Source organism: Sus scrofa, chromosome 10 (assembly GCF_000003025.6).
Source record: "Sus scrofa isolate TJ Tabasco breed Duroc chromosome 10, Sscrofa11.1, whole genome shotgun sequence".
In the NCBI taxonomy this organism is placed as follows: domain Eukaryota; kingdom Metazoa; phylum Chordata; class Mammalia; order Artiodactyla; family Suidae; genus Sus; species Sus scrofa.
Genome location: NC_010452.4, coordinates 52,367,098 through 52,383,264, shown reverse-complemented (window position 1 = coordinate 52,383,264; position 16,167 = coordinate 52,367,098). Strand labels below are relative to the sequence as shown.

Sequence of the window (16,167 nt, the reverse complement as noted above, 5' to 3'; positions counted from 1 at the left end):
AAGTCTCTTGGCCCAAAAGACCTCTGGTCACCGCCAAAGCTCTCCCTAGCTAGAAAACCTCACTGAAACCCAAATGAGAAAAAAACACTGCTTTATAATAAAAATTGGGTAAGTTAAATTTTTAGAGTAACAAAGTATCTGTATTTCATATTTGTTAATATGGAATTTAAGTAATACTTTTTTATGTATATGGCCAAAGACAAATATGCTTGTATCTTAATTTTTCATGGGTTTAGTTTTTCCTCAGTGAGTAGATGATAACCGTGGGTAATTTAATGAGTGTAATTTTGCTGACCTAACGTGGAAATTCACTAATTGAAATCTCAGAAAAACAATGAAAACTAGAGAGTAATAAGCTCCTTGGGAACATTTCACTTGCTATGAGCTGTAGAAGAAAACTTTCATTATAAACATGCCCTGCCCTCATTTTTGTAACTATACTATTGGACGAAGAGTTTTTGGTTTCTTTTATTAAAGCACAGCATTAGAAGCTCTAGTTCAGCAAGTCCATATTCTTCAACAGTAAGAAGCACACTATTAACAGTATCAGTCTTGGTCAAAGATGCTTTATGTGTAACTAAAACACGAATGGGCGGGAGAGTTGAACACACAGAACCGCGTCTGAGCTTAAAGATGAGCAGCATGCAGGCAGAATTCTAATGTAAGATGCATCTGAATATACTTATTCCCTAGGGTTCAATGAAAGCTATAAATGATCTCTAAGGACAGACCTGGCCAGGGGTTTGAGATTTTTAAAAGAGGAAAAAATTCAGAACTAAGAGCTACAAAGTCTAGAGCTTTCGTTTCAGAACTGTGCCTCTGTGGCCAGCTTAGCAAAGCCCCAGGTGTGAAGGCGGTGGCCAGAGAGAAACGACAGGACCTGGGAGAGCAAAGGAAGCACAGAGCCCTGCTGCTTCCCACTGCAGGAGCAGAAAAGAGATTTTAAAAAGCCAGGCATTAGAACCTTCCTTTTTCTCCTTTTTTTTTTTTTTTTTTTTTTTTTTTTTCTTTCCATTTTTGACCACCCCATGGCATATGGAGCTCCCAAGCCAAGGATCAGATCTGAGCCGCAGCTGCTGCTGGGCTGGGGATTGAACCTGGTTCCACTGCGCCACAGTGGGGGCTCCAGAACCTCCCTTCTGGTACAGGGATATTTAGCACTTTATAGCACTTTAAAATTTTAAATTACTAAAAATCCTGCACATTTTCTGAAAACAAAACCCCAAAAGATGCGTCCCAAAAGGATTTAAGTTATTCGTTTTCAAACAGAAAGTAACCTGATTGTAACATAACTGTTTCACTGGGTTTTGTGACTTGGTGTGTGATTGCTGTCATCTGCATGAAGTAATGCTAGACGTGTTAAGAGTTAGCAAAGCTAGAAATTATAGAGAACTCTTATTTTTAGTGTGATTAAAAATCAATTGGATAACATATTTTAAAATCACAAATATCTAAAATCTATTTATGGTTAAACTTCAAATAAAGAATTCAAACTAAATGTACTGGATTTTTATCATCATTCTACAGCTAAGCTATACAGAGATTCTATTAAATTGCCACTGACAGGAAAATAAAAAATACATGTACTTAAAATGCACAGAGCCAAAATTTATATAATACAGCGCCATGTTTTAATTTCTGCCTGGATAGAAACCTTAACAGGAAGATGGAATGACCTGTCGCATTGAGTGTTTAATGCAGTCAGGATTCTGGCACCAGAAGTTTTCACAGCATAGGATAATAAGACACAGTGTAGCACTCTGTGACGAAAGGACTTGTATTTTAGAAGGAAATGAATTTTTGTTCAATGTGCTCATTTGGCAACCTGTTTTTAAAAAGCTGAATTGTAAGCCTTGATGTCAAAGATTGCTGCCTGGTATCCCTTTGATGGACCATATTATGACACTCAGAGCTGCATATACAACATAAAAAAAATGTCCTAATTATTGCCTCATGTTAGGAGTCTGCTTATGTTCCTGATTTGTTATTCCAAGCTCACCTAAATGAAAATAAACTTGCAAAAAAAAAAAATAATAATAAGCCTCCTTTGACCAGAGCTTTCCAAAATAACTTCATAAAAATCTGAGTCAGAGGGGCTGAAGATAGACCCCAGAAACATTTCTGTAAGGGAGAGATTTCTTAGGTAACCCTTACACTAGAGCGCGGATAAAGATGATTTGATTAGCATCACATGTGTGGTATCAATTTTAGGGTAAGAAGAGATGTTAAAGATTTTATAATAAAATCAGTTCTGCATCTCAAAACATCCAAGCCACAAATTTGATACATGAAAGGCCAAATTAGTGAATATGGGTAAAGTTCAGACAGACGTATCAAAGATAACAGGTGTTTTCTCACAAAAAGTACATATAACAATCTAACAAAAGTGGAATGTCTGTACAAGTTCACAGCTTGGGACGTGGTCCAACACATCATTAATAACTAGTAATTTCCACGATGAGAATGTTTACATTTGTGACCAGCATCTGGACAGGGAAGTCGTATTTTTTACTTTGAACCTCTGTGTCTATGTGTAAATGTAGAAAGAGAATATCCCTCGGCATACTTGCACAAACAGCGCTGCAACTAAGAAGCACAAAACTCAAGAAGCCGTTTCCTAATTCTACAGTGTAGAACCGCTAGGGCTGGTGGACCCCAGCTGTTGGTTATTTATTTCCCCTAAAAGCTTATATTGAAGAAAGTGAAAGTTACTCCTTTTCTAATACTCTCAGACTTCACAGAATGGCCCTTTGAGAGACACCACCACCAGCTGTAACATGACAGTTAGTTTATGTGTGAGCCCTACACATAGATTTCACATCCATCTGACTGGAAGAGCCTGTGGCACGGATGTCGATGGGGATAATTTAAGAAATGTCGAAGTCTGAAAATGCAAAAAGTTTGCTAAATCCCGTAGTTTCCGGTTTTAGACGAATCTGGTAAACATCCTATCTGTTTTAATAACTGTACACCTGCAGCGGGTTGGCTTAAATACAAGGCACATACTGTGTTTTAGAGGTTGCGTCTCCATTCCAACTCTTTCTGGAGCCAAGTGAATACCTATCAGCTTAAAAAAACTGCCATCTCTAATAGCACTGCTCCACGTGTGCCTGGGATAATCTGAGTCGAGTTGACTCCGGCAAAGTGAGGGTTTCTACACCACCAGGAGCCTGACTGGCCTGAGCACTCTAGTGCTGTCATCTGGGAGATGTCATCTCTCTCACATGCCACTCCGACCAAATTCCAAACTTAGAAAATCCCACTTCCCAGAATAACCCTCATTATTTACATTACAGGGTTCTTAAGGCTTTGCTGAGACATCTGCAGAGGGATTTAACAGCTCGGAACATTTTTTCCATTAATAACAGCAGTCATCTTAACCCATACCTAGAACAGACAGGATTTTAGCGACTGTTAAACCTGCCGAAGTTCACCTCTGCAGGAGGGAAAGCTTCATCTGCAACAAGAGACTCCTGCAAACCTTAAAGCATGAGCCTCAAGCATACAATGAAATCCTTTAATTTTGCAAATGAGGACAAAGCGGAATGACTTCTCCCCAGACTTCCACTGATGCCAGAGCAGGGGCTGAGACTCGGGATTTGCTAAGGCTCCGTTGGGTGCCTTTCCCCTCCAAACCCCCATTTGTGAGACATCTCTGGGCCAGGAGGCAGATGGCCCTGCTTCTGCCCCAATTGGAACTTCCCCCTGCACTCTGGGCGCCGGGACAGGTGTGCCTAAGACTGGCTGCTAAGGGAAGTGATTCACTTCCATCTGGAGAGAGAAGACCTTTTGCAGAAGGTTAAAAAGCACTAGCTGACTTTAGGGCCTAAAATCCTTGACAGTCTCCCTTTAATCACCCACTGACAACAGAAAAGGAAGCACTCTTTAATGGACAGCAAAGAAAGAGTTCCAGAAGGATGCACTGCTGTTTTTGTACCCTACTCCCTGAGCCTGCCATCTCGATTACCTTGCCTTTAATTCCACCCAAAGAACCAAGTGGAGGTAGGTATTAATGACAACTGGTTACAACTGAAAGATCACAGAAGAAATGCTGAAACTGGTTTAGGAAAGCATTTTTGGATGTGAGACTATTAACGATGAATTTTCTTGAACCTTCAGTCAATAATAGGTAAAATGTCAGATGGTGACGGTCGCTTAATTGCTACTGCAATTCACAAGTCCTAAGAATTGACCAGGAGGCTTTTTGTAGCCCATTATCAAAGTGTCAACACTGATTATTGCCAATATAGTTAAACAAATGCCAATTGCAGGGCAGCTGTTTTCTTTCAAATGGGTTCCAGGGAGAAGGTTATATGTTAAAAGGAATCTTCTTGTTGTGACCCTGTGACTCCATTACACAGGCTTTACTTTACCTAATAAAACCAGACATGGGTTTTGAGAAGAACTGTGCAGAATGAGGAACAAAATCTGTGTAAATCCCCAGGACTCCCTCTCTCAAGATATGGGCTTTTTTTTTTTTTTTTTTTTTTTTTTTAAGAGTCAGGTCAAATCCCCCAGAAATCAAGTGAGTCCAGTTATGTTTTCTTTTACTTGCCTGGATTCCCTGCTGAGTCGCTTGCTTGCTGGCAGCATGCTAAGACTGTCATTTGTAAAAAGTGGTCCGCTCAGCTATAATTACTAATTTGATGTCACACTGGAATTGCAGCGCAGCTGTGAAAAGATGGACCACCAGGGAGATTCGCATTTCTGTCTCATTTAGAGGGGGCTGAACTGCTGGAGCCATGAATGGAAGATGCCCTTCCATTAATAAAGGAAAGAATTAAAGAATAAAACAAGTCATAGCAGCTGTCAGAATTTGACAACGGTTTAAAAAAAAGCACTGTTCTGCTTTTTAAAAAAAATTCAAGACATCTGTACATGCGTGTTCTGATACTTGTTGCCACGAAAGCGATTCCTTTATTGTAAGAATATAACTTCTTTATTTTCTTCAGTTCCATCTTCATTATTATGCTAATGCAAATCGCACTAATTACGTGTCAAGCTCAAACTGAAAAGATGGGATTTGTCTGCGCCTATATCATGAAATATGTGAAATGACAGTTTTAAAACTTGTCATCAACAAGTGAAAAGTGTGGGAAATTGAAACAGCTATAATGACGCACATGAAAGAAAAACGAAGAATTACTAATTAAGCCACGTCAAGGGAGATACTCTATGAAAAATTGTTCAGTGCAATTTTATAACCATGGTGTAGAGAATATGGTTATACAGTGATGGCAACGAAAATATTCTGGCAAACCATTTGGTTTCATTTAGAAAAGGCAAAAATGCAGAAAATATTTTCAGCCTTCTCCAAGGGTTTTGTAACCAGAGGGAACAGTGATTGTTTTGATAACATTTATGGTTGTATTTGTGAAGACAAAGAAGATGATGCTTTTTGGCAGAGTCAAAAATAATAACTGATTGTGGAGAGAAAACCTGAAGTCTGACAGAAAAAGGAAAGCAAAGACTTTTTTTTTTTTTTTTTAAGAATTTAAAAACCGGGGGTTTTAAGAGTTCCGCTCCATTAATACATTTCATTTATTTTTATGTACTACAGTTTAGTAACTGTTGCCTTGGTTGTTGCTAGATGACAAACAAACTAGAACAGAGACACGACGTCCTGTTGTCATCAAGGCAGGCACTGTCCCCGTGGGTCACCAGCTCTAATTACGTGTACATCCCACATCTCTAAGCTCCCCGACCTCCTGCCTGCCCCGGTGAGCACCTGTCACCTTAGAAAGGCAGGCGGATGACCTCCTGGAAGAAAAGCTATCAGGAAGTCCAAGCCCAGAAATAAAAAGCACTCAATTCTTCCTCGGGCTCTTGTGTAGACACTTTGAATGGTTTACACTACAGTAAGCTACAGTGACACAGACTGTATTTACAGAAATACCTAAACGCCTCAAATGGAGGAGATACGAATTGGCTGGTGTGCCAACGTAGAATGAGGCCAGTTTATTTCGCCACTTTTTAACTTTTAAATCCAGACTCCATGAACTTGCCTTAGTACCCTGTGTAACCCCCAAACAATGTTTTTGTCAGTGAAACACTGTAGTGAAATGCTTCCTCATTCAACTTCATGATTCATGGGGTTAATATGATTTTTTGACAAAAAGTCTTTTTAAAAAAAAAAGGCAGTACCATACAGTGAAGAGAAGTGTGAGCTCTGGGCTGGAACCCCTGGCTGTGTCGCGTCATGACTGTGGGACAAGGTCTGAGAACTTGGTTCACACAAAGGAAGTGATACCAGCACCCACATCAAGGGGCTGGTCAGGGCAGTTGGCACGGGCCCGGCTCGGGTCGGGCATGGCCACCTTTCCAAGTCCCGGGACACTGAGACAAACACCACCACCTCCCAGGTAGTATTTCGCCTCTGCCCCCAGGTGCGATGCAGCGTGGGAACTGAGGCTTCTGGGTCTTGAATCTGCCACACGCGAGGAAGGGCAATCGGACCCTGACCCCAAAGGGGCTCCCATCCGGTTTCTCTGCGCCCCCCTCTGAGGGAGAGGATTTGAGGAACAATCTGCACACATTCAGCGTATGATAGAAGCAGCCTCAGAAAAGTGGCTTTCTGCTAAAGTCTCATTTTCATGTCTTTTCACAGAAACCTGCCCCAGTAAAGGGCTAAATGTCTCTGGTGGGGGGCGGGGTGGAACCGTGGTGAATGCCAGCAGCTCCTGGAAAGCACGAGGGCCCAGAGGCAGCAAGAGGAGGGACAGGTTGCTAACCGACTGCTCTGCTCCTGATGAAGAGACGGCACAGCCACGTCAGCTACCGTGGTCTCCTTCATTTGTGTCCTTGCTCAGGATGCGGCGTGCCACCGCGCTCACCCCACTGGCTGCAACTGTCTGTCTGGGCACTGGTTCCCGCCAGAGCAGAGCAAGCCCCTGGGGGTGGGACCTGAAGAAATGGAAATGAAGGGGTGGGGGGAGCTGCTGTAGTCACGAGAGACTTGGGCACAAAGTAAAAATGGAGTGACCATGCCCAGCGGTGGCTGGCATCGTGTCCACGCTCTTGGGCTGGGGCTGGCTGCTTCTGACGCTAGTCTGTTTCTTTTAACAGCCCAGGAGAAAATCCCGCTGCTACTCAGCCTCTGAGTTTCTCATGGACTAAAACTTAAGACACTTGCTTGAGTCTCTGGCACCTGGAAGAAATGTTTACATAGCAACGTGGAAGTCGACAGCTTATCGTCTTCTGCTGCTTTTGGTCAAAGCTGGTGCCTTCGAGGTGATTTACAGGGGGGTTGGCCGTGTGAAAATTTGCTCCCCGGGGCACAGTCCAAAACTCAAACTGTGAGAGAAGGAGCCACCCTCCCCTCTTCTGTGCCTCACTTCTTAACCTGCTGCCACCTGGGTTTCTGCTCTCCTCACCATCACTGACGAGGTGGTGGGGGACGGCCCTGCTGATAGAGCCAATGGGTAATTCTCAGTCCTCATCCCACCTGCCCGCACAGGCGCCCGGGACCTGGGAAAGTGCTCTTCCTCCAGTCCCTGGGATGCCTCTGGAGTGCAAGTTTCACGAAGTGGGGCGCTGGACACAGAGGCATTTCTCATCCTGCTTGGCAGCATGCTTGCTCATACTAGACGCTCAGTAAGTATGTGAACAAATGACCCAGGCTTTCCTCCTCACCGCCTGTCTGGCTGGTCTTTTGCAGGCTCTTCCTTTACCCAACCCCTTAAATGATGACCTTCTGGGGGCGCCAGACGTGCTTCTCTTCTCCCCAAAACTCGTCCTGGGTGACCTCATCTAGGCATCCCTGTCTTTACTGCTCATCCTCTCTGGAGGTTTCCTAAGCCCTTTTTTTCCCAGTGGAAGCCCTCTCGGCAGCCTCTCGTGGCACCTCTGTTCTCTTGCCATGCTGACGTTTCTACTACTGCGCCTGCTTTCCTCCCTTTTTCAGTGAGTGGGATCAACACCTGCCCACTGTCCAAGCCAGAAACTTGGGGGTCATCCTGAACCCCACCCTCCCTCCACACACACACACGCACACATACCCTGGTACCACTCACCTCCCAGACACACACACAGACACACACACACACACACACACACACACACCCTGGTACCACTCACCTCCCAGACACACACAGACACACACACACACACACAGACACACACACACACAGACACACACACACACACACAGACACACACACAGACACACACACAGACAGACACACACACACACACCCTGGTACCACTCACCTCCCAGATTAGCTCCAAGTTCTGTGGCTTCTTCCTAAATCTCTGCTGTACCCCCTTCCAGCACCCCAGGGCAGGCCACCATCCAGGTCATTTCCACAGCCTCTCCAGCTGGTCCTGCTCACCTCTGTGGCCTCCCCTCCCTCCAACGAAAGCGCCAAGCGCTCCCTCTCTTGTACGCTCTGCTCTTTCCTGCCTCTTTCTCTAGCTCACCCCTGCTTGTCCTTCAGGCTTCCAACCACCACCTCTTCCAGGAAGACCACCCAGCCAGACTTTAGGTGCCCTTGCTCCATGCTCCCTAGCCATGCACTTATCACGTGGTACTGTCACTTCCAGTTTAACGTCCACAGTGCTTTGCTGGACCTGTCTGTGCGATTCATTATTTTAACCCCTGAAGATAAGACAGCGACCATAAAGACATTCACAACCTTCTGGGTGCATTAAGTAAGAGGGGATTTCCAAATCTATAAAACTGAATGATAGCATCCTAAACATTTAATTTAAAAACAAACACCCATGAGCTCAGCTTTCAAATGGTTTGGTCAAGAAATGGCACTTCAGCGTGAGGAGGAGGAGCTGGGCGCGAGCGGCACCTTCCATGTAAGCAGCTGCTGATTTGGTTTACGTACAGAAAGCTCTTTCCACATTCTTAAACTGCTTCCAGTTGAATCTGTCTAAACTTGCATAATCGACAGAATGTTGTTCAAATATTACCTCATATCCAATGACTCAGGAAAAGGTAAGTTTCCTCGTCCCTAAGTCTTTGCACAAAAAATACTCTAATCGGATCTTAACACGTTCCGGTTGGAAAGGAGTTTGAGGGTGAGGCAAGCCAACGTTTTACAGGTGAATTTGAAGCCCAACACCATCATTTTACAGGTGAGAGAACTGGGGCCCAGAGGTAAAGACACAGACTCAAGGTCACACCTGGCCTGCTGGCCATAAAGTGGGGTTAGGACCTGGGTGCTGAGGGACCTGCCAAGTTTGGATCGTGTTGACCTTGGAGGCGGCAGGATTTCAAGATCACATTGATGAGCAATGTTTCACCCACAAACACCACCGGCCTTGCTCGGCAGGGCAGCTCACGCGAGGAGGGACTGGGGCAGAGGGAGGCGGCAGGCGTCACAGCGGGAGGGCGAGAAAGAAGGATGCAGAGCACGGGGGAGGGAGACAGGCACTTACCTTTTCTTTGTCACTAGCTTCCCTGGCCACTGTGGAACCCTGGAACAGAAAGAATGAATGAAAATATGCACACGCGTGGCATCGGTTTCGTGCTGCAACACACACACGGTCCAGGCAGAGCGTGGAAATACACGAGCACCAGCTCGTTTTGGAGCCTCATCCGAGGTCAGCACTGCACCCCTTGCAGGTCTTTCTGCCTCCCGGCCCCAACCCCTTCCCTGTCACGTCACCTGTGCTGTCCTTGCCCTGGTTCTCATCCTGCTGGAAATCAGAAAACCCGACAGTCCTAGATGATGCCTGTGCAAACGCTGGGTCCAAACCCTGCTCTCCTCACATCGGAGGGTCTTCAAAGTGAGGTGGGCCACCAGCCGGCCGCAGAGACCAAGGCCTCTTTCCCGCCCGCATCTTCTAGAGGGGGGCAGGCTAAGCCCCTGCCTTTGTCCCCTGGTTTAGGGTCACAGATGAACGTGCTCTCCTTACGTTCTGTGGGGTGAGCCCAGCGGGTGCTGTCTGGCCCCGTCTGCTTTGGAGGCCCCTCCAGACACACACATGCATCCCTTTTGTGAAAAATCCAGGCTGAGTGTAAAGTGGAAGAAAACACAGTTCTTGGGCTCAGGAATTTGTACTCCACCGAGCTGGTTTTCAAAAGGATGCTCTCAGTTCTGAGGTGGGGGTGGGGTGGGGAGGAGGGCCCTGGGGTAGAGTTTAAGAACAGAAACTGCCCTTTGTTTGTGGAAGATCTTAATGCAAAAAAAAAAAAACAAAAAAAAAAACAAAAAAAAAAGGGAAGATCCTAATGCAAAAAAAAAAAAAAAGACTGGGAAACCACTGGGCAGTGATTTCCTAACTTTAATACAACTGTGAATACTCTGTGCTCCCTGGTGCCCACGCAGTGTCTTCCCAGCGGAATAATCGCCTGGGGGAGCTCACAGCCCAGTTTGCATCTCTCCTTCCCCTCAGGCACTGGGCGTCCACACTGCCCTGAGGTGAGCAGAGGGATCTGGTCACCTGACCACCTTTTAAAGACACATTTATGGGCCCAGAATACGTGCATATAGCCTTTCATTAAGAGAATGTCTATATGACTTGGGGAAAGTTAAAGCAGCTTCTAGACTGGCCATCCTTCAGATTCTGGCTCTGTGACCATCTTGCATGCAGGCAGCTCAGGCTTTCGTTAAGACATGTGTGACCTGTCGTTCACAGATGGGAGCCAAGCCCAGGCCAGAAGCTCCCCGGGGCTAATTCTCCACCCCAGCGCTCAGCATCCCCAGGTCTGGTGGATCTGAGAGACCCTGCTGCCAGCCCAGGGAAGATGCTCGTAGCTTCTTGGGGCTGTGTCAGAGGAGCACAGAGCTGACCCAGCAAGCGAAGAGGAGCCATGGGGGCTGGCAGTGAAGGAAAGCCCTCTGCCGCCTGAGCTCAGCAGCTTCCGCTGGCAGTGGACTGTTTTCCTTCCTTCACGGATTCTGGAACATGGTCCACAAATATCTTCCTCTACGTGCTGAATGCTAAGAAAGAAGGTTTCCAAATTAAAAGGGGGTAATTAGTACTTGAGTATTAAATACTTGTAATACCTGGGTTTTGTATTAGTAACGGTTGAGTAATTCCTACACTTATGGGCAGAGGAGGAAACTATTCCTCTTTGTAGCTTTAGCCAATTTTTTAAGTCTGTGTTTTCCCCTCCTACAGTATAATTCACTCTGCTGCTGATTCTCGGTGACACTTCGTCTCTATGTAAATGCAGATCATTAGCCTGGAAAAAACCCATCCAAATTTAAATTCATTCAGAATGAAAAATTAAAACAAAATTAAAAAGATAAGTCAGTCGAGACCAAGCGTTTGAGCCATGAAATGATGCCAGAAGTCCAGGTGCCCCGACAACTGAAAGTCCTGGTGAGAACAGAGCTCATTTATTCTACAAGCTAAAAAGGGAGCTGAAATCATAACGTGCAAGGTTAAATTAAAACTGTAATACCTAGACTATAAGCATAATTCACAGCAGGATATGCTGACTGGCTGCCTGCTCAAACAAGGCACTATCTTAAACATTTGAGGAGGATAAAAAAGTAGGACCGAAAAAATTGCTTTTAAGCGACTTACTCACTAGCAGAATGGTTGAAACAACCAAAATCACCCACCAAAGGCTGTTGCTGGACATGACGGGTACATATCTCTTTAACCCTCACAAATACCCAGCAAGGGAGATAAAATAATGTTTCACAGACCAAGAAACTGGCTCGTAAAGGTTGAGCATCTTGCATGGAGCTAACAGGTAATAAAACCAGGACCTGTAGCTTCTGAGGTCATCGGGATTCTTACATGGGTGAGTCAGACCCACAGGCAGACCCCTTGATACTCAGCAGAGTGAGCTCTTTGCAACAGAGATGGTGGCCAAAGGGCCTGTAGGGTGGCTGGGATTTCCAGGGATCAAAAACAGCTATGACTCGGAGGCAGGACAGAGCAAGACTGTATTTGGGAAGCTTATATGGTTGAGCCGCACTCCAGAGGGGAGATGAGCCCAGACCACTTCCCCACTCTTAGACTAGCATCTCTCAGTGCGGTTCAGCACCCAGGGGGCTCAGGACTCTTTGAGGAGTTGTGACTTTGCAGACCATCTTTCTGACAATACTGAGACACTATTAGCCCTTTTCATTATTTACTATTTGCACAGATACTGCAAAAACAATGGTGGGTAAAAAACTGTTGGCAGCTTAGCACACATCCAACAGTGGCCCCAGATGGTACTCCTGGAGTTTGACATAAAATAGATTATCCTTGAGGAAGCAGTGACATCAGTCTTATTAAATCCTGACCTGGGAGGACAGATCTTGCCAACAGTCTGTGTGGGGAGTCCGCACAAAGCATTTCTGTTTAAGAACAGAAATTTTTTTTGGTGATGGTTTGAGTTACCAGCTGAACTAGCCACTTTCTTCAGGAAACATTTTTCTAGGAGAGGACACTGGGAATCTGTTTATTCCAGTTGGCATTTAGCAGGCGTAAGAACTAGCTGCTGGCTCGGCTGTGTGCTGTCACTTCATAGGAAGCAACTGGTGAAATTTAAGCTTTCAAGTGAAAATGAAAAACAAATTTAAGCGTCAACCCACTACCCCCAGCTTGACAGCTTCTCACGCCTTTTCTGATGAGGCAGGTGATGGAGAGATTAGTGTGGCTGCTTGACACTGGATGATGAAGTGTGGTGCTGGTGAGAGGCACGTAGCTCAGCCCGTCGTTCTGAATGCCCAAAGCAGGAGGTTTCAGACCCACACCTTTTTTAAAAAGTTCACGGATATGATTTTAGATTCCACACTATAACTCAGCTTTGAGAAATGACCGCTTGTCAGGGCAGGTCTAACATCAAAGAAAAATATCCACGAACTTCTGAAAAAGTTTAAACAAGCCCTTCCTTCCCTTTTCACTACATATCTGTGTGAGGTCTGATTTTCTTCATATACTTCAGTCAGATAACCTGGCAAGAGACTTAGCGCAGAACCAGAGAGAACCTTCCAACCATCTCATACTAAATTAGACATTAAAGAGCTCTGCAAAGATGCGAAACAGGTGCCACCTATCTCACTAACTTTTGATTTGGAAGAGAGTTCCCTTTCATAAAGGTATGCTAACATGTAATGGCTTGACTATTTTAAGTTTTAAAAAATTTCTCATTTCTAACATTGTAAATATCAGCAGACAAAACTTCTATAAGCAGAAGCTTCCGGGGTCCTTTAAGGAATTTAAAGTTTCGGGGGGGATCCTCCTTGAAGGACTTTCACTTTGAGATCCACTGATGAAGCCCAAAGGTTGGCAGACCTTTTCTGAAAAGGGTCAGAGGGTAGGTGTTTGGGGGCTCTGTGGTCCAGGGCGGTTTCTGTGGGAACCACCCAACTCTGCCATCACTGCGTAACGTGGTACAGAACCCACGGGCACAGTGGGATTCGGATAACACCATCTATGAAACGGCTACATTGGACTTGCCACACAGGCAGGTGGTAGCCTGCCAGCCCCTGACCAGGACCCGATCCCTGCACTCGGGCCCCTCACTCCCTGTCCTTTGAGACGGCCCGTCCCCAGGCCTGTTCCTCAGCCTACGCCCTCGCCTCCCTCAGGTCTGCCCTCAAGTCCTCATCTCAGGAAAGCTTCCCTGACCCCCTATGCAGAACTGCACCCCGTCGCCAGCCCTCCTGCCTCTACTCTGTCCTCAGCACTGACCGCTCCCTCGGATACGACGGACTCACGCTTTTTACCTAGTGTCCGTCTGTCCCCACCAGAGTGTCGGCTCCCCGAGTGCAGGTTTGGTCTGTTTTGTTCCTCACCCTATTCCCAGCCCACAAGTGACCATTGCTTCACACAAAGGAGCGCCCTGCTGGCTGCCTGGTGGCTTTAAGCTCCGAGGGCCGCCCACGTGCTCTGCACAGTCAAGTCGAGCATGTACAGCCTGGACGAGCAAACTTAATAAACACTCACGGAAATCAAGCTCACCTTTAAGTCGTACTTCCTATATACAGATAAACGGTGGCTGAACACATTCCTCGTGACAATCACATATATTTCAACTCCGTCAACATTGAGCCGGTACATGCCCAGGAACTGGGGAAGAAGGGTGATCCCATGACATTCCACTATATACTGCAGAGGAGAGGAAGAAAAAGGGGGAAATGACTCCGTCAAAAGGTGTTCATTCAGATGTAAAATGTGACTCTTCCGCCTGTGGTGTTTATACAAAGTGATCATGGTTCATACAACCAGTAAGGTTCTCTTTACCAAAAACGACCCATGTTCGTCCTGCTGAACTGCAGACACAGATAAGAAAATTCAAGTTTATCTCCAGAGATATTTTTTTAACATTCCAAACTAATCTGTAAAGTCAAAACTTGGATAAGTGGAGTTCCCGTGGTGGCTCAGTGGGTTATGAACCCGACTAGTATCCATGAGGACATGGGTTTGAATCCCTGGCTTCGCTCAGTGGGTTAAGGATCCCGTGTGGCTGTGGCTGTGGCATAGGTCACAGACGCGGCTTGGATCTGGCGTTGCTGTGGCTGTGATGTACGCTGGCAGTCAAAGTTCCGATTCAATCTCTTATCTGAGAAGTTCCATATGTCGAGGCTGTAGCCCTGAAAAGCAAAAAAAAAGCAAAAGCAAAAACAAAAAAAAAAAAAACCTTGGATAAGTAGTCTAAGGTCAGAGGACAAGTGACTGGTCTTCTCTGTAATTCCTTTGAGGTGAAATCACACTCTACCTGGGGCTGCCAAGGTCCTCCCTAAAAGCCCTGATGATGATTTTATGGGGCCAGGGGAGCATCACTTGGCCACTAAAGATCAGCCCTTTCTTTAGTGTTGAGGTCAAGGTTAAAGAGAAAACTGTGGAGAAAGCTCAGTGTTAGAAGTTGGGAGAGTTGGGCTCCAGTCTTGGTTTTCCTGTTTCTTATTCAGACACTAATGTTGAAGCTAAGTTGCCCATCAGAGCAGCGGGAGGCAGAGAGATGGAAATTCTTTGGCTCCATGTTGGATTCATGAAGTCACTGGACAAGTCCCAGCACTGATACCATCTAGAGAGTTGCAAAAACACACATGAGTTTCTTGGTCTCTAATGACCATACCCCTAAACGGCCACAAGATGGAGACACTTTTCAAAAGACCATCTTTATAAACTGGGTCCCAGGGCACTCTCCAAAGGGAACTTTGGTTTTCCTTTCTTTACAATGGGGGGGGGGGGGGAAGGAGATTAAAAAAAAAAAAAAAATTTATGCCAATCATAGATGTGTGAAATCCCTAGGATAATGAACAGCATGAATAGGATGAGTCCAAAACTGTAAAAATCATACTCATTTACAGAGAGACGCATAGAAGAATGGTATTCATTCATGGTAATGGTGAAACCTGGGGCAACTGCTTTCATCCTTTTAAAAAAATTATACTGTTGGAATTTTTCTGGTTTACAGTGAGACTTTTATAAAAAATAATCAGAATGCCTTTCAAACTTTTTAGTGATAAACACTGTCAATAACAACTCTGATAATACTGAGCCATCTTGGGGTTTTTTTTAAGCCTGTGGTTTTTAGCATTAAAGAAAAGGTGAACAGCATCAATACAGGAGTTTGATTTTTGCCCCTCTGAGTTGTGGCAGACTTTAAAGATGCTCCTGCCCTTTTAAAAAAATCTTCGTGATCGGAGTTCCTTTCTGGTGCGGGGTTAACGAATCCGACTAGGAACCACAAGGTTTCGGGTTTGATCCCTGGCCTTGCTCAGTGGGTTGGGGATCTGGCGTTGCTTTGAGCTGTGGTGTAGGTTGCAGATGTGGCTTAGATCCCGCGTTGCTGTGGCTCTGACGTAGGCTGGCGGCTAAAGCTCTGATTAGACTCCTAGCCTGGGAACCTCCATATGCCGCGGGAGTGGTCCAAGAAAAGGCAAAAAGACCAAAAAAAAAAAAACAAAAAAAACAACTTCGTGACCATAACTGGTGTGTGATGGATTTTTCTGAGTCTCACCCCCAACCTGTTCTTAATCTGAAGTCAGATCAGAGGAACCTTTCTTTCTGTGTCTCATCTTTCAAGAAAACCCTGTAAATTAACTGGAGTCTTGCTAATATAAAACAGGTGGCAAAGAGCTCTTGGCTGAAAAGATTTCTCACGTCTGATATAAAGAAATGTGTTAAAGGAGTGGTCGTCTGATGCCTCTGAAGAGGGATGGTTGGATGGGCCTCAAAAACAGAGACCAGGGGAGCTGTGTAAGCTCAGCAGGAAGGATGCAGGTTTCCGAGCCAGAAAGATGTGGGGGGCCAGCCTGG

General features: G+C 45.5%; 1 protein-coding gene across 6 annotated transcripts in view; it reads right to left on the bottom strand.

Moving 5' to 3' along the window:
- Positions 1-16,167, bottom strand: part of PIP4K2A (phosphatidylinositol-5-phosphate 4-kinase type 2 alpha) — a 184,562-nt gene that overhangs the window by 25,664 nt on the left and 142,731 nt on the right. For all 6 annotated transcript variants that reach the window (XR_002336109.1, XR_002336110.1, XR_002336111.1 and 3 more), the window contains 2 exon segments: positions 13,864-14,010; positions 9,388-9,426 (listed from right to left, as the gene is read on the bottom strand). Coding sequence is in view for 3 of the 6 variants with exons in the window: in XM_013980257.2 (XP_013835711.1) it covers positions 9,388-9,426; positions 13,864-14,010 (186 nt within the window). In the remaining 3 variants the exon portion in view is untranslated.